Below are 25622 nucleotides of genomic sequence, written 5' to 3' on the forward strand. Positions count from 1 at the left end.
TAGTGGTGTAAAAAAGGACTTTCATTACAGCGTCCCACAGTCTGGCAGGTGTTGACATTATGATACCAATCGTGTTGTTTCAGAGCCACCTGTGTTCTCAAAGAGGATTGAGAGCGCTACAGCAGTTTTGGGAAATACAGTGAAATTACAGGGAACCCTGAAAGGTTCAGTTCCCATCACCATTAAATGGATGAAAGACTCTGAGCTCCTCAGAGATGATGATCCCAACATCAAAATGTCCTTTGTGAACAACATCGCTAGTGTTTCCTTCTCATCTGTTGAGCTGAAGCATGGTGGGAAGTATACTTGTCTCGCTGAAAATGAGGCAGGACAGCAAAAATGTGAAGCTATCTTAACTATTCAAGGTTAGAAAACATTCCCATTACAAATGTCTTCAGAGTTCAGATCTAACTGTTTGTTAAGTGTAAAATTCAATGTGTTTTAGAACCTGCTCGGATTTTAGAGAAAGCAGCCTCCATCAGCGTGACTGCAGGCGACTCTGCCACGCTGGAGTGCACCGTCTCTGGAAGCCCTGAACTCAAAGTGAAATGGTTCAAAGACGGCAAGGAGATGATCGGTGGTCGTAAATATAAAATAGCAGTTAAGGAGAACACTGCCATTTTAAAGATTCTCGCAGCAGATAAAGGTGACACTTCCGAGTACAAGATGGAAGTGTCCAATAAAGTTGGAAAAGATGAGTGCACGTGCTCGGTTACAGTTATAGGTCGGTTTTAGTCAATAAAACATCATTAATATCAATTTGTCCGATCAGCACAAGTGGAGCTTGTAATATGTTTGATATACTTCCCTACACAGATCGTGCAGTTCCCCCGTCCTTCACCAAAACTCTAAAGAAAGTGAATGGGAGCATTGGCAGTAATATCACGTTGGATTGCAGGCTTGCTGGATCTCAGCCGATGGCTCTGTCTTGGTACAAAGACAATAAAGAAATCCACAGCGATGCAAAATATAAGCTTGATTTCAGTGAGAGTACAGCCTCTGTGACAATAACTGGCCTGGATCAGAGCGATGGTGGAGTTTATACATGCAAAGCTTCTAATGATGCTGGAGAAAAAGAAACCAGTGGTACTCTTTCCATCAAAGGTCAGAGAAGCTGCATTACCTCAAGTTAAGCAGTAGCCATTAGAGATCAGCACAGGCTTAGTGACAGGGTGTGAACTGATCTGCTGTATTTCTTCCCAAATGCCTCCAGAACCTCCAGCCTTTACCTCGAAACCTGAATCTCTTGATGCATCCCCGGGATCACACGTTGTCTTAAAGTCTGACTTTACGGGATCGGCTCCACTTACCGTTAAATGGTTCAGAGAGGAGAAAGAGATTTTCACTGGGGGAAAGTATTTCATAAAGAAAGACTCCTCTTCCAGCTCCCTGGAACTTCATTCTGTGAAACCCAGTGACTCTGCCAAATACACATGCCAAGTATCCAACGACACTGGGAAGGTTGACTGTACTGCAGCGCTCTTCATAAAAGGTGCAGAAAAGCTGCTGCTTTCGTTCTTTCTTTAAAAAGTGTTAAAAAGCTGTTTTCCTTTAATTAACCTCTTTATCGCATCTATAATTGTTACTCTTGATTTACAGAAGCCCCAACATTTACGATGAAGCTTGAACCTTCAAAGCTGCTGAAAACAGGACAACCTCTGGAGTTGTCCTGCAAAGTGCAGGGCACTCCTGTTATTACTGTCACATGGTTTAAAAATGGCTCAGAAATGGTTTCAGACCGCAGACACAACATGACCTTCGACGGCTCGTTGGCCACTCTGGAGGTTGAGAGTTGCTCTGTAGAGGATAGTGCAGATTACGTCTGTGTGGCATCCAGCGAGGCCGGCAGGGAGCAGTGCAGCAGCTCAGTAACAGTGAAAGGTTGGTTCACTCTTCACCGGTCAAAGACTCCGTTTCCAACACCAAGATTAAACCTGGTTCAAGACGCAGGTCTTCATCTAGGTTTAGTTTGTGAAACTTGCTAATTGATTTTACTCTTGTTGCTGTCCTCAAACTTTACATTTGTTTCCATCTAAAGTCTGGTCCACATGGGTTTCTCACATGTTCGGTGCTGCATGCATTATATGGACGTCAGTGCAGGGTTTAGTTACTCTCCATCAAAGCAGAGACTCCCAGAAACAGTATATTTGTAAGAAGCTAGGAGGGGTTTCTGGCCTGACTGTTGGTGTAACTGGTTGTCAGCCATGTTATTAACAGCTGACCTTTTCGTACAGATGTTTAATGGACAGACTGCATTAACTGACAGTGTGAACTTGTGTTTTGAATATGCCGTGCCATGCTAACCCTATAAATCAAAAATAAAGAGCCAAGCAGGTTATTCAAATGCTCTGAAATGTCCATGTTTTATGAGGGTGCGTTGGCCCTTTGCCTCAGCAGATGGTCTAAAGAAATAAACCCATGACACATTACCTGTAACCCAAGGATTACCAGTCATTTAAAAACCACTGTCTGCTACAGGTTCACTGTTACTCAGAAAACCTAGAAACTAGAGTTTAAAGGCTAAATGAACTCTGTGGACCAGACTTCCCACATCAGACTAGAATTATTTCTTCATGCCTGTAAATGTAATTTTATTCTCTGTTTTGTAGAGCCTCCATTGTTTGTGAGGCCTTTTGAATCAGCTGAGCTTGTTACGGAGTCTGAGATTATCTTGGAAGCAATCGTTTCAGGTTCCCCTCCATTTGAAATAAGCTGCTTCCTCAACGATAAGCTGATCAGAAATGACAAAAGACATAAAATCAGCGTGGAAAATGATACAATCACTCTTCAGATCTCACACTGTGAGGCCGGAGACGAAGGAACGTACAAGTGCACTGTTTCAAACGATGTTGGGGAGACATCTTGCTCTTGCCAGATTTCTCTAAAAGGTTTGTGGCGGGAGAGTTTGCCTCGCTGCATGCGTCCACTTTCATTGCAAAGGTTTAGGATTTCAGTTTCATTTAGACTGCCTGTGAATGATGACAACATATGTGTTTTCTCACTAGAACCACCATCATTTGTTCAAAGACTAAAGGATATGTCCTGTATTGTGGGCTCTGAAATCTCCATGAAGTGTATGTTGTCTGGGTCACTTCCCATGACTTTGTCCTGGATCAAGGACGATCGTGAGCTTACGGAAGACGAGCATTTTAAGATGTCCTGTGAAACCAAAAGTGCCATGTTGAATTTGAAAAATGCTCAGTTGTCACATGGCGGGAAATATGTCTGTCAGGCGCAGAATAAAGCCGGGACCCAGAGATGTGCCGCGGTGCTCATAGTGACAGGTTTGTACGATGTTCGTGGGTCTCAATCGTCCGCTTTTGCCTTTGTGTCGAGCTCGCCGCTTCATCTGTCGCATGCAGCGCAGTGATCAAAACTAAGTTACCTTTGAATCATTTTGTTATCGCAGAGCCAGCAAGTATTTCAGAGCACCCAAAGTCCATCAGTGTAACCCATGGCGACCCAGCCAGACTTGAATGCAGGTTTTCAGGCACTAAACCGCTGAAGGTCAGATGGCTTAAGGCGGGAAAGGAGCTGCCGTCAGGACAGAGATACAGAATACAGAGCACAGACACGAGCTCTGTGCTCAAGATGATAAAAACAGAGAAGAGCGACGGCGGTGACTACACTGTCGAAGTTTCAAATGTTGCTGGGCACAGTTCCTGTGACGCATCAGTCACAGTCTTAGGTCGGTTTGCCCAAAGCTTTGTTGAATCTGTTTGCAGTTCTTTCTACAGTCACCCTGACAATGTTTTTTTTCAACTTGTATGTAATAGATCAGATTATTAAACCGTCCTTCACAAGGAAGCTGACAGAGACTGAAGGTATAAAAGGATCGTGTGCTCATCTAGAGTGCCTCGTGTCTGGTTCTCTGCCGATGACGATACAGTGGTACAAAGATGAAACAGAGATCCAGACTTGTCAAAAATATAAATGCACGTTTTTCGAAAATGTTGCTTTCCTGGAAATCGGCTGTCTCGACAGTAGAGACAGTGGGAGCTACACTTGTGTGGCTGAAAACGAGGCAGGATCTGCCCAGTGCTCCGGGAGTTTGTGTGTTAAAGGTTTGATCTCATGCATCATCAGTATTTTTTCAGTTTTTTACAGACTTGTGTTGTATGACAGCATTTTGGGGTTTTTCCACCAACAGAAGCACCACGCATTCTTGAAAAACCGGACTCCAAGAATGCGTTGCCTGGATCAAAGGTTAGGTTTACTCTTCGTGTCTCTGGCACACCTCCGCTCGCCATCAAATGGTTTAAAAACAAAAAAGAAATCCTTCCGAGTGCCAAGTGCTCTGTAATCAAAGACAACACTTCAAGCTCCCTAGAGCTCTTCTCTGCCAAAACCTCTGACTCTGGAGAGTATGTCTGTGAAGTTCAGAACGCTGTGGGCTCCGCTTCATGCAAGGCAGCGCTCTTTGTAAAAGGTTAATATTGGAGCTTCATCCTTTTCTTCACTTTGAAAATGATGACCGTCTTTAAGTCGCTTCTTCATGTATTTATTTCAGAGCCCCCATTTTTCACTGAAAAACCTGAAGCGGTGTCATTAGTGAGTGTCGGAGGCAGCAAGGTGTTTGAGTGTAAGGTTGCTGGTACCCCAGAGATCTCCATGAAATGGTTCAAAGATGGAGTTCAGATTCGCCAAAGCCTCAAATACAAGATATCATTTTTTACCTCTGTTGCCGTTTTAGAGGTTTGTGTAGTTAGTCAACAAGACAGCGGGAAATACTTCTGTGAGGCCTCCAACGAAGCAGGCACAGAGAGTTGCATTTTTGAGCTTGTAGTGAAAGGTTGGTTTTCTTTTCTCTGTTTATGTGAAAATTAAGATCAAGTTGAATGCTAAGTTCTGTATGTTATTATTTTTAATTGATCCAAAGGTTTCTTTAGAGCGCTTTGCTTTGTTATTTTCAGAGCCTCCGTCATTTGTTGAAGAGCTATCATCTCTGGAAGTCGTTAAAGGTTCCACGGCAGCGTTTGCTAGCAAAGTTGCAGGAAGTGCTCCGTTCAGTGTCACGTGGTCTAAAGATAAAAAGGCAATTTTATCCAGCCAAAAGTACATTATTGTTGATAGTGAAAATGTGGGCTTAAAAATCCAGGACTGCGACGTGGATGATGTGGGCACCTACCAGTGCGTGGTAGCCAATGAGGTTGGGAGCTGCTCTGGCTCGGTGGTGTTGTCTCTGAAAGGTTGGTTTTATCGATGACTCCACACTCAATGTGTTATATATGCTCTGGTATTACAACAGTGTCTTCTCCCTGTTAGTGCCTCCAAAGTTTATTGAGAAGATAAAGAGTGTCTCCGCTGTTGTGGGAGATGCTGCAGTGTTTCGTTGCTCTGTGGAAGGGCCCCTGCCACTCTCTGTGCTATGGAAAAAAGATGAAAACTGGATCCAAGATGATCCGAAGATCAAGCAAATTTTCCAGAACAAAGAGGCCACTCTCAGGGTTCTTGCTTGTGAGGCTATTCACAGGGGGAAATATACCTGCCATGTTGTAAATGAGGCTGGGCAAGATGTGTGTTCAGCAACACTGACTGTGCAAGGTACATTTACTTCAAGCAGTTTATCTAATATTAGGCTGATTTCCAACTACACCAAGAAGTACATTTACTTCTTCTCTTTTTGGCATCTTAGAACCACCAACGATTGAAGAGAAACCGGAGGTTGTTAAAGTGACTTGTGGAGATCCAGTTAGCTTTGAATGCAGGGTAGCTGGAACTCCTCATATAAGTGTGAGATGGATCAAAGATGGCAACGAGCTCCATTCGAGCAGAAAGCATAATCTCTGCTATGGGGGCAACCTCAGTAGACTTAACATAATGTCCTCTCAGCTGGAAGACGGTGGAGAGTACATGTTTGAAGCCCAAAATGCAGTTGGGACTTGCAGATGTAAAGTGAAGCTGGTTGTTTTGGGTTGGTAGACACCTTTCACTCTTGGTTTACAGCTTTACATGTGTATTTACCACAGTACAAATAGAAGACACGGATATTTGAAGGTTTTCTCTGACATTAATTATCTTCTGCTATCATTTTAAACAGAAGAGTTGATTCCTCCCACATTCATTAAGAAATTAACAAACATTCAAGGAATCATGGGTTCAGTGGTGACCATGGAGTGCAGAGTAACCGGTTCGCTTCCTCTGACTGTTGAATGGAGCAAAGGGAAACAAAAGATTACAGAGAGCTCCAAGTACAAACTTGTACACACTGAAAATAGAGTCTTGCTGGAGTTAAAACTTACTGGGAGTGTTGACACAGGAGAGTACTCCTGCAAAGTTACCAACAAAGCAGGCAGCTGTGTGTGCAGTGGAGTCCTCACAGCTAAAGGTTAGCATTCAAAGTTTATGGGTTTATCAGCTCACGGGCTCTTAGTCACATATCATCATCATTCTTCTCTGTTGGTTTTAGTGCCGCCAAGATTCATAGATGAGCTTGAGTCTCAGGCTGTTATTCCCAAGTCTGACGTATTCTTCAAAAGTGTCTTTGAAGGGACGTCTCCGTTTATGGTGAAATGGTTCAAGGATGGCATCGAACTCATCACTGGGCCATCGTGCAGAGTTAGACTGGAGAAATATTCCTCCTCTGTAGAGCTCTGCTCAGTGGGCACTCTGCAGTCTGGGATTTATTCCTGCCAAGTTAGCAACGAAGCAGGCACGGCGAAAAGTGCGGCACAGTTACTGGTGAAAGGTTGGACTATTCTTTTTTTGTCCACCATCATCGCCGTGCATTTAACTCCATCTTTTTTCTCCATTTTTCACAGCTCTTCCCTGTCTTCATGTGTCTTTTCTTTGCTTTATTGCCTTCCAGAAATATCTGTGTTATTTTCAGAGTCCCCTGCCACAGCAGCCAGTCATGTGTCTGCATCCTCCATCCGTCCCATTACTGCTCAAGTGCTACTTTATGCTGAGGATAGTAACTTGATATTTTTCTTACTTTGCAGAACCACCTCAGTTTGTCCTGAAACTGCCTCCCACTACGTCTGTGAAACAGTACGAGGGACACTGCTTTGAATGCAAGGTCACCAGTGTACAGTCTCTGAGAATATGCTGGTACAAAAATGACCAACAGATAACTGATGGAGGCAACTATAAAACAATGTGTGTTGACTCAACTGCATACCTCCAGATCTCCAATGCAACATTTGACGATAACGGAGTTTACTCTTGTGAGGCTCATAATGATGCTGGCAGTGCAAGCTGCAGCAGCGTTCTCACAGTTCAAGGTCAGCTTTTGAGTGGAGACTTGGCTTGTGGATTTTGCCTCCTCTGAACATATGTTGCATGAGGAAAAGGATAATTCCCTGTGTTGGAAGCTTGGATTCGCTGTTTCTTTCTGCAATCATGTCTTTTTTCTTCAAAATCAAATTTGTCTTCCAGTATGTTGGGGAACACGATGTAACCTACTCTCCTATCATGAATATTAGGACTCTCATCATGAGCTTTTCTTTTTCTGTTTAACCCTCCACAGTATTTCTATTGGTTGAAACTGTCCGGATGAACTGCTTGCTTCGTGTTACGTCTTCATGAATGCTTCATCTGTTAATATATCTCATTGTATTTTCTAGAGTCCCCCTCCTTTGTTAAAACTCCAAGCCCTGTGGAGGGCATAAAAGGCAAAGATGCTAGTCTGCATTGTGAGATGTCTGGCACCCCACCCTTCCAGGTTAACTGGTACAAAGACAACAGGCCACTAAAGGAGGATAGAAAATGCAAGATGGTCAATGTGGGCAGCTTTGCTACACTTCATATTATAAAGCTGGAGCAAGATGACGCCGGGCTTTATGAGTGCAGGGCGTCGAACAATGTAGGAAGTAAATCGTGCCAGACTGTCATTACTCTGAAAGGTTAGTGTGATATTAGTGGTCATTTCCTCAAAGCTTGGCCACGTGCGATCACCTCTCCTCATCTGTGATCTTTCCATCACTGTTCAGAACCACCAGTGTTTGTGGAGAAACTGGTCGATCGGTCAGTGAGACTCGGTCAGCAGCTGACGCTGACAGCTACCGTGCACGGCTCGGAGCCACTGACTGTGTCTTGGGTTCAGGACAAAGATCATATTCTCAGAGAAGATGACAACAGGAGGATCACCTTTGAAAACAATGTGGTTGCTCTCGTAGTGCCCCAGGCTGACTCAACCACAGCTGGTAAATACACCTGCCAGCTGAGGAACGACTGTGGAGCGGTCGAGTCGGTCTCTCAAGTGACGGTTCTAGGTTTGTAGAACTCCAAAGTTAATTGCATTACCATTGCAATTAATTACCAGGATTTCTTTAGCCTAATGCGTTCTTGCATAATCTTTAGAACCTGCTGCTATCGTGGAAAGCCCGGAGCTGTTGAATGTGAAGTCAGGAGAAACTGTATCTCTTGAGGTAACAGTATGTGGCTCACCAGAACTGAAAACTACATGGTTCAAGGGCAACAAAGAGCTCTCAGCTAATGCAAAGTATCATCTGAGCTTCAAAAAGCAGCTTGCCACCCTGAAGATTCTGTCTGCTGACAAAGCAGATGCCGGAGAATACACACTACAGGTTACGAACCACGTTGGAACATCCTCTTGCAAAATTAAGCTCACAGTCTCAGGTTTGTGTTTTTTGTGTTCGCTGCCGATTTGTGAGCTTGTCTTCTTCTTGTCTTCTTCTTTTTATAAGCAATCAGCTCTCCATGTTATTGTTTCTTTACAATAGATAAGTTGATTCCACCGAGTTTCATAAAGAAGCTGAGAGATACCCACCTTGTTGTGGGTAAGCCTGGTGAGATGGAGTGTAAGATTACCGGTTCTACTCCTTTAACAACTTCCTGGTTCCATAATGGCCAAGAGATAAACAGTGGGCCAAACTATGACATTAGCAGCATGGATAATGTGCGCACGCTGAGAATTCCAGTGATTAAGACGTCAGATTCTGGCAAATACACATGTAAAGCTGTGAACGCTGCAGGAGCCAGTGAGACAAGTGCTTCAATGAATGTGACAGGTCAGTAATCCAGAGACCAGAATATTTTAAACATGGTTTCCTCAGCCAGGATCAGAAGTTTGGTTACAACAAATCTTTTTTATTTGAATCTTTTTATTGGAAATCAGAACCACCATCTTTTTCTGAAACGCCCGAGGCTCGAGAAACGTTGCCTGGCCAAAGTGTGTCTTTCTTGGCTAAAGTGAAAGGCAGCATTCCCATAAAGGTCAAATGGTTCAGGGGAGCCAAGGAAATGCAGCACGGGAGAGGCTGCGAGATCTCCCTGAAGGACGACGTCGCCACGCTGGTGCTTCATAAGGTTGAAAAGTCTCATGCAGGAGAGTACACCTGCCAGATCGTTAATGATGCAGGAAAGGAGAGCTGCTCAGTTTTTCTGTTTGTAAAAGGTTTGTTAGCATTATATATGCCCGTCTTACAATTCATGCACTGATTTTTATTTAACTGACGGTGGACTTACCCCTCTCAGAGCCAGTCCACTTTGTGAAGAGGCTGAGGGACATTTCCATTGAAAAGAACAAGCCTCTGAGGCTCGAGGTCGCATATGCTGGAACCCCAACTGTAAATGTAACCTGGGAAAAGGATGGTAAACTCATCCAAGCCTCTTATCTGCACAATATGATCACCACAGACACCTCTTGCATCCTGGAGGTTCTGAACTCTGAAAGGATGGAGGCAGCTGGTAGATACTATTGTGAGATAGACAATGGAGCTGGAAGTGACAAATGTGAAGCACAAGTTACAATCCTAGGTAAAATGATTGGTTGTGCATGTAAATGTGGATCCCTCTGTTTTTCTTATGGTGACTTATGACCATACATTCATTAATTTGGCCATTTTTTTAAACACATTTTTCATTTGTATGTTTACACATCTGTACTTAAACTAAACCACCCTGATGTCACACTTTAGAACCACCATACTTTGTTGACAAGCTGGAGCCAGTGGAGGTAACTATGGGTGAGGCGGTGACCTTAGAGTGCAGGATTGCAGGAACTCCTGTGATCTCTGTCGCCTGGTTTAAAGAGGATGGAAAGCTGCGCAAGTCCAACAGTTGCTCAATGGACTTTGCAGATGGCGTTGCCACTTTGCAACTGTTCAAATCTACCAAGTCTGATCACGGTGAATATATCTGCAAGGCCGAGAACCGGGTTGGTTCAGCCTCCACCAGCTGTAGCGTGACTGTGAAAGGTGATGCTCACGTTCACTACTTCATTTTTCTACATTAATGAAGAATGAATGAAGCCTGGTGTGACTGTCAATATTTTAAAGACATTTTTCGAGCTGTTTTGTTGAGTTACGAGGAATCTTAAAAGTCAGCAGCAAGCTTTAATCCAGGTTCATATTTAGAGGTTTCCCACCTTTCAGACAGTCAAAGGAGCTTGCAAAGAAAAGCGTCTGGACTTCTTTAAGTTGCTTGAAGACATTTCAGCTCTCATCCGAGAAGCTTCTTCAGTTCTAAGGTCAAATGGTGAAGAGTCCCAGATATAAACCTAGTGGGAGTTTCCCCCCACAGAGGGACAAAAGGACCCCTGATGATCCTCTAATCGCCTGAGCCAAGGTGTGAAACTGGGTGTGGGTCCCAATCAGCCAGAGTTTCGGGTGTGTTCATTGTGAAACCTGGCTCCACCTTATCATGCGAATTCCTGAGGTCAGATGGCCCAGGATGTGAGTGGGCGTTAAGGCGTCTGGGGAGGGATCTCAAAACTGGATTATAGATGGCAGAGAGTTGGTGTCGTAAGCCCCGCCTCTGTTCAAAGATGGTCGCTCACAGTGGACATAGATGCTTCTTTCACTCCTCTTTCAAACCACCTTGGCTCAGGCGATTAGAGGATCATCAGGGGGTCCTTTTGTCCCTCTGTGGGGGGAAACTCCCACTAGGTTTATATCTGGGACTCTCCACCATTTGACCTTAGAACTGAAGAAGCTTCTCGGATGAGAGGTGAAACGTCTTCAAGTAACTTAAAGAAGTCCAGACGCTTTTCTTTCCAAGCTCCTTTGACTACGATGACCTGGATGCCTGAGAACCTTCACAGACATACACCTTTCAGACAAGTACTGCAAAAGAGCAGCCGGGACCCGCTGTTGTTTAGGAACACAGTATTTAGTCATCGAGGTCTAAAAACTGATCTTAGTTTATCTCCAATATTTCATAACCTCCATCACCTATTATTATTAGATGGCAGCATAACAGGGGAAGCGTGAACCAAACCATTGTTTCTCAGAACCAGCTTGCCTGGCATGATGTTGAGACTGAAGATATACTTGAAACACTCAGAGGACAATTCCCATGTTTATGTAACATGAGTAAGTGAATAATTCATAGATGCCAGTCATGTCAGAAAAGGTGGTGCACGAACCGACACGTTTCCTTTGTCTGATTCCCAGATATCCTTCTAATTACTGATGCTGTTGAATGTAGCTGTTTCCTGTGGTCTGCGGACCAAATGCACCTACATTTCCCGAGGTTCAGATTGCAGCACAGAGATTGGCCCTTGGCTGTGGCTTCACCTAAACTGTGGGACATTAGACACTCTCAAAACCCACCTGAAAACCCTCTTATTCTCTTTTAAACCAGAATAAGTTCTGATTACTTTTGTGCTATTTCTTACTCAGATCTTCTCGATTTATATTTACTTTCTTAAATTCTGTTGTCTTTCGTCATCTTTTTATGCCATTTGACTTTTCTTTTAGATGTTCAGCACTTTGGTGACCAGCTGTTGTTTTAAAAGTGCTATGGAAATAAATTTGACGTCCTGTGATCTTGTGCTTGCCAGGAATAACCAGGATGATATTTTAGGGTGTTTTCAGTGGCTGGCTCTGCATTTTGTAGGTCTTGAAATAAGGATTTACTAAGCTTTGAGAGATGCCTGAAACCAACGCTGTAGTGGTCAGATAATGGTCTTTTTCATAGACAGGAGATTTTTGGTCAGAATCTCTGATGTTTAGTATTTCTTTGCTTTTGTGTTGTTTGTATGTTGTCTCGTGTGCTGTGCCAGACTGTTTTCCTGAAGCTGTGGTAAAGGCCCAGTGGCCTGAACTCTTAAATTGGAATCTCAAACGTCCAATGCCACTGCATGGCATGATTTTCGTTCTTATTTTCTTCCCCACTAACAGAGCGCAAAGTTCCTCCAAACTTCACCAGGAAGCCTTCGGAGTCCATGGTGGATTCAGTGGGTAAGACCGTAAAGATCGAGGGCCGCGTGTCCGGCTCTCAACCTCTGACCGTCTCCTGGTACAAGGACAACAGTGAGATCCGCGCCTCGGACAAATATGATATCAGCTTCAAAAACAACATGGCCGTGCTGTGTGTCAGAGGCTCCACGGGCTCTGACGGTGGTGTTTACACCTGCGAGGCCTCCAATGAAGCTGGCAAAGCTTCTTGTAACGTTTCTCTCACAGTAACAGGTAGGACTCTGTCATTTAGGGTTTGATCCTTTTCATCCATGCAGCTAAAGCTGATGTGACTCTACAGGATGTTCTTATGGCACTAAAGATTAAAACCTGACACTTTCATTGTATTAAAGTAATGTTTGGGTAATATTTTACTATATTTGGGTAAAATTATGACTGTTTTCAGAATGAAATACAGTGACTTGTTTTGCTAGCATCCATCCAGATTTTGGATGAGCTTCAGTTGAACAGTTCACTGTTTGAAAGGTGAGTATTTGTAGTCATCCTGTCGGTTCTTGCACCACTTCTCCAGAGACTGGCCAGGCTCCCAAATTTGATGTTCCTCTGGAACCAGTGACTGTGGGTGAAGGGGAGAAGCTGAGCCTCCAGTGCCACGTCACCGGCTTTACTCCAATAACCATCCAGTGGATGAAGGACAGGAGAGAGCTCGTGTCCAGCGGAAACACCAAAATCTCATTTGTTGGTGGAACGGCCAATCTGGAGATCAGCCAGGTGTCAAAGACGGATGCTGGAGATTACCTGTGCAAGGCCAGCAATGCAAATGGCACTGACTTCTGCAAGTCTAAAGTCACTGTAAAAGGTAATCAATCTGTGGTTCCAGTTTTGTGTAATGAACACATCTTGTCTCTCCACTGCACGGTGGAAAAAGTTTACTGCAGTGACGCTAAACCAACATTACTACAAAACTTTGTTTTTAAAGTAGTTTTATGAGAAATGCAGTGTTTATTTCTTTCTGCTGGTTATGTGTTTCACAACATTTAACTCTCTTTCAAATCCTTTCAGATAAAGGTGCCAAGGCCACACCCGCTGAGGCTGCTGCCCCGGCTGCAGCCGCCCCGGTCAAAAGGCTCGACAATCTGTTCTTCATCGAGGAACCCCAAAATGTTTCTGTCACAGAGAGTAAGCACGAGGAGCCAAGGCTCTTTTTGCTTTCATTCATTATCTCTAGAGGTTTCCATTTTGAACTAACTTTGTGTATTTCTGATTTTGGCAGAGGGTACTGCAACCTTTATCGCCAAGATTGGAGGTGACCCAATCCCCAGTGTGAAGTGGATGAAGGGCAAATGGAGACAGATCACCCCCGGTGGTCGAATCTCCATTGAGCACAAGGGCCAGGATGCCAAACTGCAGATCAGAGAAGTGACCAAGTCTGATTCTGGTCATTACAGATGTGTTGCCACCAACAAACATGGAGAAATTGAGAGTGGCGCTGATATGGAGGTGACCAAAAAGGAGGACATGGGAGAAGTGGGAGACTTAAGAACGAGGCTCAAGAAGTAAGGCATTAAGATATGGTGGCAGTGTGAAATTCTTTTCTGTGCAATGACTCTTTTATCAAAGCCTAAAGGAAAAATCTGATCGTGTATTTTCTATTTTCAGGACTCCTTCCAAGCAGAAGAGTCCCAAGAAAGAAGAAGAGGTCAACATTGTAGAGCTGCTTAGAGGTCACGACCCCAAAGACTATGAGAGGATCCTGCGGGAACATGGAATCCATGACTACCGTGCCATCCTGCAGGCCGTGGAGTTCCTGAAGAAGGAGAAGGAGATGGAGACTGGAAGAGCGGTAAGACAGAAAGTGTCAGCACAGATGACCGGACATCGTCCCACATAGCTGTGCGAGAAAGCAGCAGAATTAATATCACGGTTCAGCTTTACAATCTGTGAGCAGGAAGGATGGAGACAAAAACTTTACCTCTAAATTCCACCAAATAAAGGGCCAAATGGCCCTCAAGTCTCTGGACTGGTAACACACTTCTGGGGTCTCCAACATTTTGGCTTAGCTGTGGAGCAGATAACATTTTACCAACTTTAGTCTGCAAAGACTCACTACCAGCAGCTTCTTAGTGTGAGTATTTGGTCCCATATTTAAACTAAAACCTACTTTGGGCTTCTCCAAAAGTTGATTGTGTTCACCTGGACGTAGCATTTTGTGGGAGAAACGTTTCGTCACAGGTGACTTCGTCAGTCTCAGCTGACTGCAGCTTTCAATCTTATAAACACGGGCTTATACTTTGGGGCTTCTTAGTTTGAGTTGAGAGCAGCTGAACATAGTTGATGCAGACAAATAAGGCAGAAAAACAGGCATTTTACATACACTTCTCCTTTCCAGAGAGAAATTTGGACATGGCGAACATGATCTCTCCATATTTTTGCTACCAAGCCAACTTTATCTGTAAAGCTTTAAAACAGCAAGTGCTGACCAAAGAGCCGAGAACAGAATAATGCAAAGTTAAACAAATTAATAATAATAATAAAAAAAAGCACGAATGAATACCATGGAAACATGGAAAACGTTCACTGAAGCGACTCTCACAGACTCGCCTCTGTCCTGCTGCAGGAGGTCGAGCGTGGGGCACGAGTCGAAGAAGAGGACATGGCCCGACTCATCGAGCAGCTAGAGGGACGCGTCAGCATGGAGGTAAAAGCACCATCTGATTATGAGGCCATTAAAAAAGAAACACATCGTGTTTCAGTATATAATACAGATAATCAATGATTTGACAATACACAACTTCAGACGTTGATGAAACGGGTTTTTCTTGCTCAGCCCGTCTCTGTGATGGAGGACATCACTGACCAAACCATCACGGAGAACCAGAGCGCCACCTTTGAGTGCCAGATTAAGATCAACTACCCAGAGATCACGCTCACCTGGTACAAAGGCACCCAGAAACTGGACAACAGCGAAAAGTACGACATCAGCAGCGTGGGGGACCGCCATTATCTGAAAATCAAGAACTGCCAGGTCAAAGATCAGGGCAACTACCGCGTGGTGTGCGGTCCTCACATCTCCAACGCCAAACTGACGGTCACAGGTAAGAGTCCCGATGTCTGTCTCTGTGTGTCTGTAACACGTCCTCACGTCCAGCTCTTCCATTTTATTATCAGGAGCTGCTCGTAAGACAGGTAAGAAGGATGAGTCCAAACTAACACGACTCAGACTGACCTCTTTGAACCTGAAGGTTCTCCTCTACCTTTGATTGTGTGTTTGTTTCTGTGTCTTTTATACTGAATCTGATTTTAGTCCAAAGAGGAGTCTTAACACTTAACTGTGACATCAGATCTTCACATTTAAAATGCATATTTCGGAGGCTCACTCTTATTGTCTGGTTCTAGTCGATCAAATTCAGTTCACTAAAAGCATCCGAAGCATCGAGGTCAACGAACGCCACTCTGCCACCTTCGAGTGCGAGTTGTCCTTCGACAACGCTACCGTCACGTGGTACAAAGACTCGTGGGAGCTTAAAGAAAGCCCAAAATATAACTTCAGGACTGAAAGCCGACGGCACTTTATGACAATCCACAACGTAACTGCAGAGGACGAAGGTTTGTTACACGGCCAAGTTACTGTTTCCTCCGGAGACACTTTTCTAATAACTAGACCGAAGTTTAGCTGTTTGAGTAGTATGCATCATCTTATAGATTAACATCTGGTTTTAATGGTGCACAATAAAAGCATTAAAAAATAAAAGTATTCTATTCATGTCATTGAATGCATTTAGCCGGTTTAGCTGAAACTTTTACTAACTCACACGACAAACAGCAGCTGAATATCTCTAAGCTAAAAAGATGTTACTGGGCGCTTGAAGGGGGCGTTTTCTGCTGTTCCAGAGATTCATAGTAAACACAAAGTTCTTACTGTTTCCAGCACCTTTTGGTATTTTATCAGTTTTATTTATACAGCACCAAAACACATCAACAGTGACCTGAAGGCGCTTTATATCGTAAAGTAGACAGAAAAACCCAACAATCATATGAATGCTTTTAGGGAGAGGGGCAGTAAAAACGTAAAAGATCTGAAATTATTTTTAAGCGGACAGAAGATAAACTGATGATAAAGTAAGAAATAATTGAGAATTTTTAGGAGGGGGCTAGATCCCCTGTAAAATGATTTTTGGTACATGAAAAACTAATCGGACCAAAAGAAGACATGTCTGCTAACCTGGCAGCGTTCTGCCTCAGCTGCACAGACTCAATGCAAAGATGTGAAATCCGAGTAAAGGTGCGGTCACGCCAGCATCGTTTAGTGGATCCTCTGAACCCTGCTGCTCATCGACCCGCCGTCGTGTTACAGCCGAGTCGCTGCCAGAGTTCAGAGCAGCACGTGCACTTTCATTTAGCTTCTTAAACCTTGAGCTTTACTCAGTAATCAGTTTTTATTTTTATTTTTTGAATGAACCGAACAGGATACCGTCGAATAACAAAACTAGCCAGCGACCATATTTGTGTACCAGCAGTGGTGTAGCATATATGACTTGTCCTTGATTAGCTCTGTGAAACAAATTTAACTTCACCTGGACATTACTGCAGTGCTGACGTTTAGAGAGGATTAGCTGGGCTCTCTGGTGTGACCGGCCTTTACCGCGATCTCTTCTGTAAGTGTCTGAGGGACAGTTTGGCCTGAACTCCGTGATGTTTCCCCACCAGGCGTGTACTCGGTGATTGCTCGCCTGGAGCCACTGGGAGAAGCTCGAAGCACAGCCGAGCTTTACCTGTCAGGCAAAGGTGTGTACGTTTTTACACATTACTGACAGCAGCGTGATGTCAGCAGCTACAATAACGCTTCTGTACTTTGTCCTTTCACAGAAATTGAGTTAGGGAGGGTTCCTCAGGGTGAGTATCTTAAAAAGTGCAGCAAATAAACGACAGTAAACCTGAACACGTCTTCACCTGCAAACTCAGACACAGGTTTACAATTTTACAACACGGTCGAGGTCGCACTGGTCATTTCACCGACACCATTTTCACAAGAATCACGGCTCATCTATTTGCGAGGCTCCTTGACGTCTCATTGGTTTGCGCAGTACAGCCGACCACTGCCAACAAGGCTTTCACTGTGACTGTGACTGTGGGGTTTCAGTGCATCATCTTACACGTCACTGTGATTTCAGTCATACCGAACAAGTGTTAAGTTTTACTGTCAGAACATAAAAACAACAATAATAATAGTAATAATAATAGTAATCAAAGTGTTTGTGGCTGAACCTTCAGATGTCCCCGACACAGCCGTTCGTGTGTCAGAGGCAGCGTCTATGCTCGTGTGCAGAGGTGAGTCTGGTTCAAACTGATCAGGATTTCAGTGACTCTGCTCGTTTCTGTCATTTACACGATTGTTTTCTGCCACAAGATTCCTCCGAGTTTGATCACTTTGAGGAGAGAACAGAAGTGAGAGGTACAGCAGTCGCCACTCCCCAAGATCAGCTCTAACCGCCGTAATCTCTACAGTTTGCGTGACGAAACTTTCTGCATTAAACCGTTTTCTTTAACCGTCATCACCCTCAAGTCCATCATCATCATAACCATCATCATCTTCATCACCTTCTTCCTCCTCCTTTAACCTTCATCCTGAGTAACTGTGTGCTTGTTTTAAGCGTCATCTGTACACGACCCGTTATAATATCCCAAATATAATTCAGCTTCATTATCTGAGCTGTGCAGACGACGGTCACGTCAGTGTCTAAGAATCACTTTTCAAATTAATCCTGATATGACGAGATTTAAAATCCAGCCAGTTTAAAGATGTACAGTTCTTTTATTTTATTGTAGTAAAGAATTACAAGTTTCTGACTATACTTATGATTTTTATCACGTTGTTTTCTGAATTACAAAAATGTCAACATTCCTGTTGTAAAATCTGATTTATTATATTCTCATTATGGTTTTGGTTGCATCTCAGACTTCGCTGCTCAGATTTTAAAAATAAAAATGAGGTTTTCAATAAATAAACAGTAAGTCTGATTTTTGTAAAGCTAAACTTAAAATTGGACTATCTCACCTCAAATTCAGAACTTTGATAAATTAACAGTATTTTCAGGATTGTGGAGTTTCATCTGAAATATTTAAAGGTTTCACGACCTGATCGTCGTCTGCTCAAACATAAACTGTTCACTGATCTGACGTCTAACGGCGAATATCTTTCCGTGGTCACTTTATGAAGTGTAATGACTGTTAACGTGCTGTGGACGTGTTATTGTCTGAACTGCTCATCGGTGCGGCCCACACCCGTCTTCCTGTTTCCCCTGTTATCGTGTTTCGTTGTGTTTTTAGCAGCTTTGGATACTCGACGACCTGCAGCAGCTTTCACGTGTCAGTCGTTCTTTTTCTGAGTTTACATTTTTTTCCTCACCAGAAGAGAAAAAGCCTGCAGAAGAAACTGTTGAGTGGACTGAGGTCGAGGGCAGAGGAGAACTCCCTGAAGGTATAACTGCAAATGTTCTGGCTGTTCATAAAGCTCGGAGCTGAAATATAATGAGGCGCTGCCAATCAGCTGACTGTTATGTTTGTCTGCCCACTTAAATTCCACTTAAATGCTTCAAACACCAACTGCTGCTTACAGAAGCTGTTCTTCTCCTCAGGTGTTACTTCTATGATCCTGCATGTTACCTGTTTTTGTCATGTTTTTGTCTCATCTCTCTGCAGTTATTCTGTTCTTGCCTTCATGCTCTTATTAACCTTCACTGGAGCTTTCCATGCAGTAGATCTGGCAGAGTAGACGGTAGAGCTTTGCTGAAGTAGTTTTAATGTGACCTTTCTTGATCTTTCAAGTTCCTGAGATTCACAGGATGCCAGAGGAGAAACCCTCTGAGCCTGAAGCTCCGCCTCCACCTCTGGTCAAAGGTATCTACAAATGTCTGTTCTTTATATTCTTCTTCGTGTGGTGTTTGTCTTGTTGGTATGTCACATCTTTTCTTTTTTATTTCCATTCTTTATTTTTTTCCTAAATTAATAATAAGAAAGAAACCTTGATGTTCAGTTTAATGTGGTGAGAAATTGAAATGAATGATGATGTTTTAAAGTACCTGAAGCAAAGAAGCTACAGCCTGAAGCCCCTGCTCCACCTCAGAGAGAGGAACGTCCAGCTCCAGAAGGTAATGTTCATGATGCAGTGAGTCACTAAAAATGTCTTATTTTATGTGCTTGTGGGTCTTTATTGGCTCACGTTCTCAACTGTTTATGTAAATGATGCGAATTACAAATCTTTACCAGAAAGCATCATACTTTTACACAAACTTCAGGAAATCTCATGATATATTATATTGGATACATACACTATATTTAAAACTTTAGTCAGGTTTTTGTAGCACAAACTCACCAACTTTAGCATGAATATGAAATTCAAACTATTCACAATTATGCTCTCAAGATCTTTCAGATTTAATGAGTATTTTTTAGGCTTTTTTTGTCTCTTTAATTGTTGTGTGAAGTATTTTCTTGCTTTCTTACAATGCGTAAATAGCATTGAGTTCTTGCTGTCAGGTTTTATGTGTCTCCTCTTTGCCCCAAGCTCTTACAACTCTGTGGTTCCTGTGTTAAATGATGGTAATATTTCTCTGTTAACCTTGAAGAACCAGTAGTCTTCACCCAACCTGAACCTTACCCACCCAAACCAGCAACACCAAAACTGGTTCATTCAGAACCTGAAGTGAAACCCGTGAAACCAGTGGTGCCTAAGCCTGAAGTGGAACCCGTGAAACCAGTGGTACCTAAGCCTGAAGTGGCTCAAATTAAGCCTGAGCTCCAAGAACCAAAAGCTGTCCCCACTAAGAAAACGCCAGAGGCCTTAAAACCAAAAGGTAATGTAATGAACACTTTGTTTTTCTGATGTTCAAATGGAAAGTCATTACATCCCAAGTTCTTCTAGTTTTGTTTCATGTTGCTGTGACCTAAGTGTGCACTTCTTAACATGTTCATATATGTCATGGATGTCCTTTGCTGCTAACCTCTTGATCTTTAAGCATTAACACTGTCTATAGTGTGGACCACACGTGGTGTTTGGAGTGTTTGAATATAGCCTTTAAAAAAGACATTGCTTTGGTGTATAAATAACAAATCTAACAAATTTTGATCATGAAAATACATCTATGGTAAGTAAAAGAATAAACATTCAAACATATAAATGCTGTGCAAAGTGCCAGCTGTAGACAAACTAGCAGAAGCCACAATTCAGCCAGTCTCTACAATGATTACTTCAACAAAGACTGACGCTAGCAGAACAAAACCGTGGTTCAGAGGGTTGGGAAGCTCATCTGTAACCGGAAAGTTGCCGGTTCGATCCCCCAGCTCTCTCTGTCCTGGTCGTTGTGTCCTTGGGCAAGACACTTCACCTACCGCCTACTGGTGTTGGCCAGAGGGGCCGATGGAGCGATATGGCAGCCTCACTTCTGTCAGTCTGCCCCAGGGCAGCTGTGGCTACAACTGTAGCTGCCTCCACCAGTGTGTGAGAGTGAGAGTGACTGAATAGTGGAATTGTGCGCTATATAAATCCAATCCATTATTAAAAGGTAATGAAGGGACATGTTTTTCATGTGTGACACTAACTCTCTTTACAACAAACAAGGCTCAGCTGTGTATTTAATGTACTGTGACTGTGTCTTTCTCTAAGCACTCGATCGAGTGTTGACGCCACCGTGGTTACCAGAAGGTTACTGAACATATACACTGTATGCATTTTTTCCTTTAAAGTACCAAAACCACCAAAGTCAGAAGAACCTGTACTTCACCCAAGTGCAGTCCTTGCTTCTCCATCATTGGAACATCTTCCAACTGAAGGTATAGATTGTTAACCAAAGTCGTGTTGCTTCTTTTTCTCTAATATCATCTTTCCTACTTTGACTTCACTCATTAAGAATGTATCTTTGATTCCATATGAATCTTAATTGTTAGCTGTTGGATAAAAAAATACACAATCTTCTCTTAAGTGCAAGAAACACCAAGACCAGAACAACCTGTACCTCAACCATCTGCACCCAAAGTTACTCCACAAAAAGTTGAAGATGTCCCAGTTAAAGGTACTACAAAGAGTTTGTTGAAAAGCTGCTGTGTTGTGCCGGTTTCTTTTATACTTGTTAGTATAACTTTTGCTTTTCTGAAATATCTTACATGAATATCTTTCAGCATGCTAAGCACTCGTTAGAGTGTGACTACAAATTTTTGGTATTAAAAAAAAAAAATTAAATATTAAATAAATCTTCTTTTAAGTTGCTTTAGAATCAAAGATACACGAACCTCCAAGAAAACCATATTTGCTGGCTGATAAACATCAGCAGGAAGTAACTGAACCAAGGGACCTGGAAACTCCAGAAAAAATCAAGGCTCCTGAGGTTCCTGAAGCACCAAAGAAGGTTCCTGAAGCACCAAAGAAGGTTCCTGAAGCAACAAAGAAGGTTGCTGAAGCACCAAAGAAGGTTCCTGAAGCACCAAAGAAGGTTGCTGAAGCACCAAAGAAGGTTGCTGAAGCACCAAAGAAGGTTGCTGAAGCACCAAAGAAGGTTCCTGAAGCACCAAAGAAGGTTGCTGAAGCACCAAAGAAGGTTCCTGAAGCACCAAAGAAGGTTGCTGAAGCACCAAAGAAGGTTCCTGAAGCAACAAAGAAGGCTACAGAGGAACCAAGGAAGCTTCCTGAAGAACCAAAGAAGGTTCCTGAAGCACCAAAGAAGGCTACAGAGGAACCGAGGAAGCTTCCTGAAGAACCAAAGAAGGTTCCTGAAGAACCAAAAAAGGTTCCTGAAGAACCAAAGAAGGTTCCTGAAAAAACAAAAAAGGTTCCTGAAGAACCAAAGAAGGTTCCTGAAAAAACAAAAAAGGTTCCTGAAGAACCAAAGAAGGTTCCTGAAGCACCTAAAAAGCCTCCCAAGGAACCAAAGAAGCTTCCTGAAGAACCAGTTCCAGAAACACTGAAGAAAGTTCCAGAAGTAGCAAAAACAGCTGTGGTAGAACCACAGAAAGTTCCAACAGCACAGGTTATAGAACGATCAGCAGAGCCAGTGAAAGATCTAGAAGTGTCAGCAGAACCACAACATTTGGAAACACCAATACAACAACCGCAGGCCAAAAAGTCTGAAGGTAGATATGTCTGTCAATACCATTTGGTTGGTCTTATAACCACTTACTAGTAACTCATCTTGACCTATTAACACAATAAGTTGGCCTTGTTGAAATGCCGTAAGCTTTCTTCAAAGATTTTGTTATGATTTGTGTGTTGACTGTTCACTGTTTGTTACTTCATATCAGTCATCCAAACAGTCAAACAAAGGGGGATACCAACAGCTCTAGCTAAACCACAGCTGGAGGCGAGTACACCAGTCAAAGGTATGCTTTGACTTTGAAAGGTTCCCCGTGGATATTCAGCATTTTTATGAATTCCTTAGAACATGACTAGATACGTTTGCTTCTATAATCAGATGAGATCGTTGCTTCTGGAAAAGTAGAAGACAAGCCAAAGGCCATAGAAATCCCTCAGCAGAGAGGTAGAAATTCATAATACTTTTAAAATAGTTGTAAAATAAGGGTCGTAGTTGAATATGTACCACACTAAAGTTTGTATTTTTGTGTCTTGGTGGTGTGTATGTGTCGTGTTTTCTTCTTGGCCACCGCTCCATGGTGCATTTCTTCAATCTTGGGTAATATCTTAAAATTTATCCCAGTTCCTCTGAAGACTCATCTGAAGCCAACAGCTGAGGTTGAAGGCAGAAAGGAGTGTCCTGCAGAAAAAGGTGTTGAAGAAAGGACTTCCCTTACAGAAGCTGACTACAGGAAACAGGAAGTCGACACATATGAAGAAGGAGTCAACGAGTCAACTGCAAGAGAAGAAACCATTTTGAAAACTGAGATAATGGAACAAATTGAAAAGACAAAGGAGGTGGTTTCTGTATCATACAGAGAAGATCGTCAGGTAGAGATTATAGAGCAATGGAAAACAGATTATGAGGCTGAACAACTGGAGTGGACTGGACCTTACAAACCTGAGAAAATAGAGAAAGAAATGTCTCAGTGGTCTGCTTCTCCAACTCTAAAGGGGTCTGCCCATTCTCCTGCAGAACAAGATGTTGCACCTCCACCTGAAATGTCTCATCTTTTGCAGAAAAAGGTTTCTTCTCCTGATGTTGGTGTTACATCAGAAAAAGAGGCTTACAAGAAGAAAGAGCAGGCCGAAGAGGCTGGCCTTCCTACTGCGTATTTACAGACAAGAGTTACTGAATCATTATATCATGAAGAAATTCAAGACTCTGCAATAGAGGAACTTAAGTCTAAAAAGGTCACCACATCAAAGAAGCCGAGAGCTCTTACAGAAGTAATTTGTTTGAAGCAAGATGGGTCTGTTGAAGGTAAAGCAGATGTTCCCCAAACCACTCTTTCTCACCCTGCAGCAGTTTCTCCTACAATGGTATCTTCAAGTCAAGACATGGTGAAAACTCCTAAAACTTCCATAAATGTATGTGATGAAGATATTCTACCTCTGGACAAGCCAAGTCTTCTATCAGAAGATGCATCGATTAAACAAAGTAGGGATGGATCACGTTTTGTTACAGATCAGATTCCTTCACCCGAGGAGAGACGCTGTTCGGAGGAAGACATTTCTCCAGCAAAGAAGTCTGTTCTGCCAACCAAACACAGCTCCCCTACACTCTCTGAGGCAGTTTTTGGCCTAATAGAAGATCTGTCCCTTGAAGAAGACACTCCTGTCAAGAAACCTATTCCTTCTGTGCCTGCTCCAGTAAAAACATCTCAAGTTCAGCAAATCTCTCCATCTTTGAGAGTTTCTGAGGAAGCAAACAACTCTGCAACTGAAGCTACACCAACAAGAGCAGATGACAAGAAAGCAAAGAAGCCAACACAGAAGACTGACCAACAGGCTCTTGATACAGGTATCTGAGCCACACAGGCTCCACGATCGCCTCTCTTAAACTTTACTTTCACTAATATCTTGTACTCATCGTGGTTAACAAGAAAACCTTAGTCCATATTAAGCTGATCTTTTTAATGACGATTTGAGGCAGTCTTGGTCTGTTAACCTCTTTTACTGCTGGGATTTTGTTTTCATTCATCATCTTCATTCTTCAGCCTTCATCCACATCTTTATCTCTGTCGCTGTTTCAGCCTGTTTATGATGTTTGCAGAAATGTGCCTGAAATATCTGTGTCTAGTCTTGGCTGACTGTGCTGCTGTCTCGGTTGTGACCTTGACATCTTGTATTCCTAAAGTGCCTCCTCCTGAGGAGAAGAAACCATCTCTCCCAGCACCAAAGCCTTCACCTACTCCTCCTCGTGAGCAGAAGGGGGCTCCCCCTGCAGGTAGCCTGTTCAGTTTGTTCCTCATCTTTGCTGAATCTTAATGGGCCAAACTTTTTCTAATCTTCATCTCTATTTGTTTGTCCCTTCTGTCTAAGTCATCTTCAGATTTCCATGTTTATTTTTTGTTTTATGTACTTACTGTGAGTCAGTTTGTCGTGACCTTGGCATCTTGTATTCTTAAAGAATCTCCCCGAGAGGAGAAGAAACCATCTGCACCAGCACCAAAGCCTTCACCTCCTGCTCCCCCTGCTCCTGAGCAGAAGGTGGCTCCCCCTGCAGGTAGCCTGTTTAGTTTGCATGTTCCTCATCTTTGCTGACTCTTCATGAGTTGACCTTTTTTGTCTTTGATTTTTTGTATTCTTCCTCTCTAAGTTGTTGGATTTTTTTAAAATCAATGTGTGTATTATGCGTAAGTTTGCACTGACCAAGCTTATGGCTTCTTGGTCGTGACCTTGGCATCTTGTATTCTTAAAGTATCTCCCCCAGAGGAGAAGAAACCATCTGCACCAGCACCAAAGCCTTCACCTCCTGCTCCCCCTGCTCCTGTACAGAAAGTTGCTCCTCCTGCAGGTAGTTTCTTCGCTCACTTTTGTTATTGTTGTAAATGTTGTCTTTCTGTTTGGTTTCATTTGGTGGGTGACAATCGCCTCATGTTTGCTTTAACTTCACTGGCTGACTGTTGTTAGTCCTCTCTGGTGTCTCTACTGACCACATGGCAATCTTGGTCATGATCTTGGCATCTTCTATTATTATTTCCTTCAGAGGAAAAGAAACCATCTTCTCCAGCGCCGAAGCCTTCGGCTCCTGCTGCTCCTGCAGCCAAAGTTGCTCCTCCTGCAGGTACTTCTGTTACACCTCTGTTTGTTATTATAAAAAATTCTCCATGTTGTCTTATTCTGTTTCTGTTTGAGTTACTGTTATCTTTGTTGCCCATGTAAACTTTTCTTCCATCTTAACATCTTTATATTGTTCTCTGTCTGTTCCAATTTGTTGCTACTTTCGTGTCTTCTCTCTTGGTCGTAACCGTTGATATTTTGTACTTCTAAGTGTCTCCTCCTGAGGAAAAGAAGGTGCCTCCACCAACAACCAAGCCAACAGCAGAGAGAGTGGGTCCCCCCGCAGGTAGTTTCCACTGCTTATCATTAATCTTACTGACTGTTCTGTTTGT

General features: G+C 43.0%; 1 protein-coding gene across 1 annotated transcript in view; it reads left to right on the forward strand.

Moving 5' to 3' along the window:
* The window catches only part of LOC309690427 (titin-like), a 175415-nt gene that overhangs the window by 36257 nt on the left and 113536 nt on the right, over positions 1 to 25622 (forward strand). The window contains 41 exon segments of the mRNA XM_082507460.1: positions 84 to 365; positions 446 to 724; positions 817 to 1104; positions 1214 to 1492; positions 1600 to 1881; positions 2610 to 2888; positions 3006 to 3284; positions 3410 to 3688; positions 3777 to 4064; positions 4151 to 4429; positions 4511 to 4792; positions 4914 to 5189; positions 5266 to 5544; positions 5636 to 5914; positions 6041 to 6328; positions 6410 to 6688; positions 6942 to 7223; positions 7566 to 7844; positions 7932 to 8213; positions 8302 to 8580; positions 8685 to 8972; positions 9080 to 9358; positions 9439 to 9720; positions 9882 to 10160; positions 12087 to 12377; positions 12676 to 12963; positions 13167 to 13283; positions 13378 to 13660; positions 13764 to 13947; positions 14722 to 14802; positions 14932 to 15199; positions 18930 to 19001; positions 19181 to 19252; positions 19730 to 19957; positions 21372 to 22226; positions 23879 to 24028; positions 24365 to 24454; positions 24638 to 24733; positions 24929 to 25024; positions 25217 to 25294; positions 25502 to 25576. Coding sequence (XP_082363586.1) covers positions 84 to 365; positions 446 to 724; positions 817 to 1104; positions 1214 to 1492; positions 1600 to 1881; positions 2610 to 2888; positions 3006 to 3284; positions 3410 to 3688; positions 3777 to 4064; positions 4151 to 4429; positions 4511 to 4792; positions 4914 to 5189; positions 5266 to 5544; positions 5636 to 5914; positions 6041 to 6328; positions 6410 to 6688; positions 6942 to 7223; positions 7566 to 7844; positions 7932 to 8213; positions 8302 to 8580; positions 8685 to 8972; positions 9080 to 9358; positions 9439 to 9720; positions 9882 to 10160; positions 12087 to 12377; positions 12676 to 12963; positions 13167 to 13283; positions 13378 to 13660; positions 13764 to 13947; positions 14722 to 14802; positions 14932 to 15199; positions 18930 to 19001; positions 19181 to 19252; positions 19730 to 19957; positions 21372 to 22226; positions 23879 to 24028; positions 24365 to 24454; positions 24638 to 24733; positions 24929 to 25024; positions 25217 to 25294; positions 25502 to 25576 — 10071 coding nt within the window.

Source organism: Aulonocara stuartgranti (assembly GCF_965226115.1).
Source record: "Aulonocara stuartgranti genome assembly, chromosome: 16".
NCBI classification, from domain to species: domain Eukaryota; kingdom Metazoa; phylum Chordata; class Actinopteri; order Cichliformes; family Cichlidae; genus Aulonocara; species Aulonocara stuartgranti.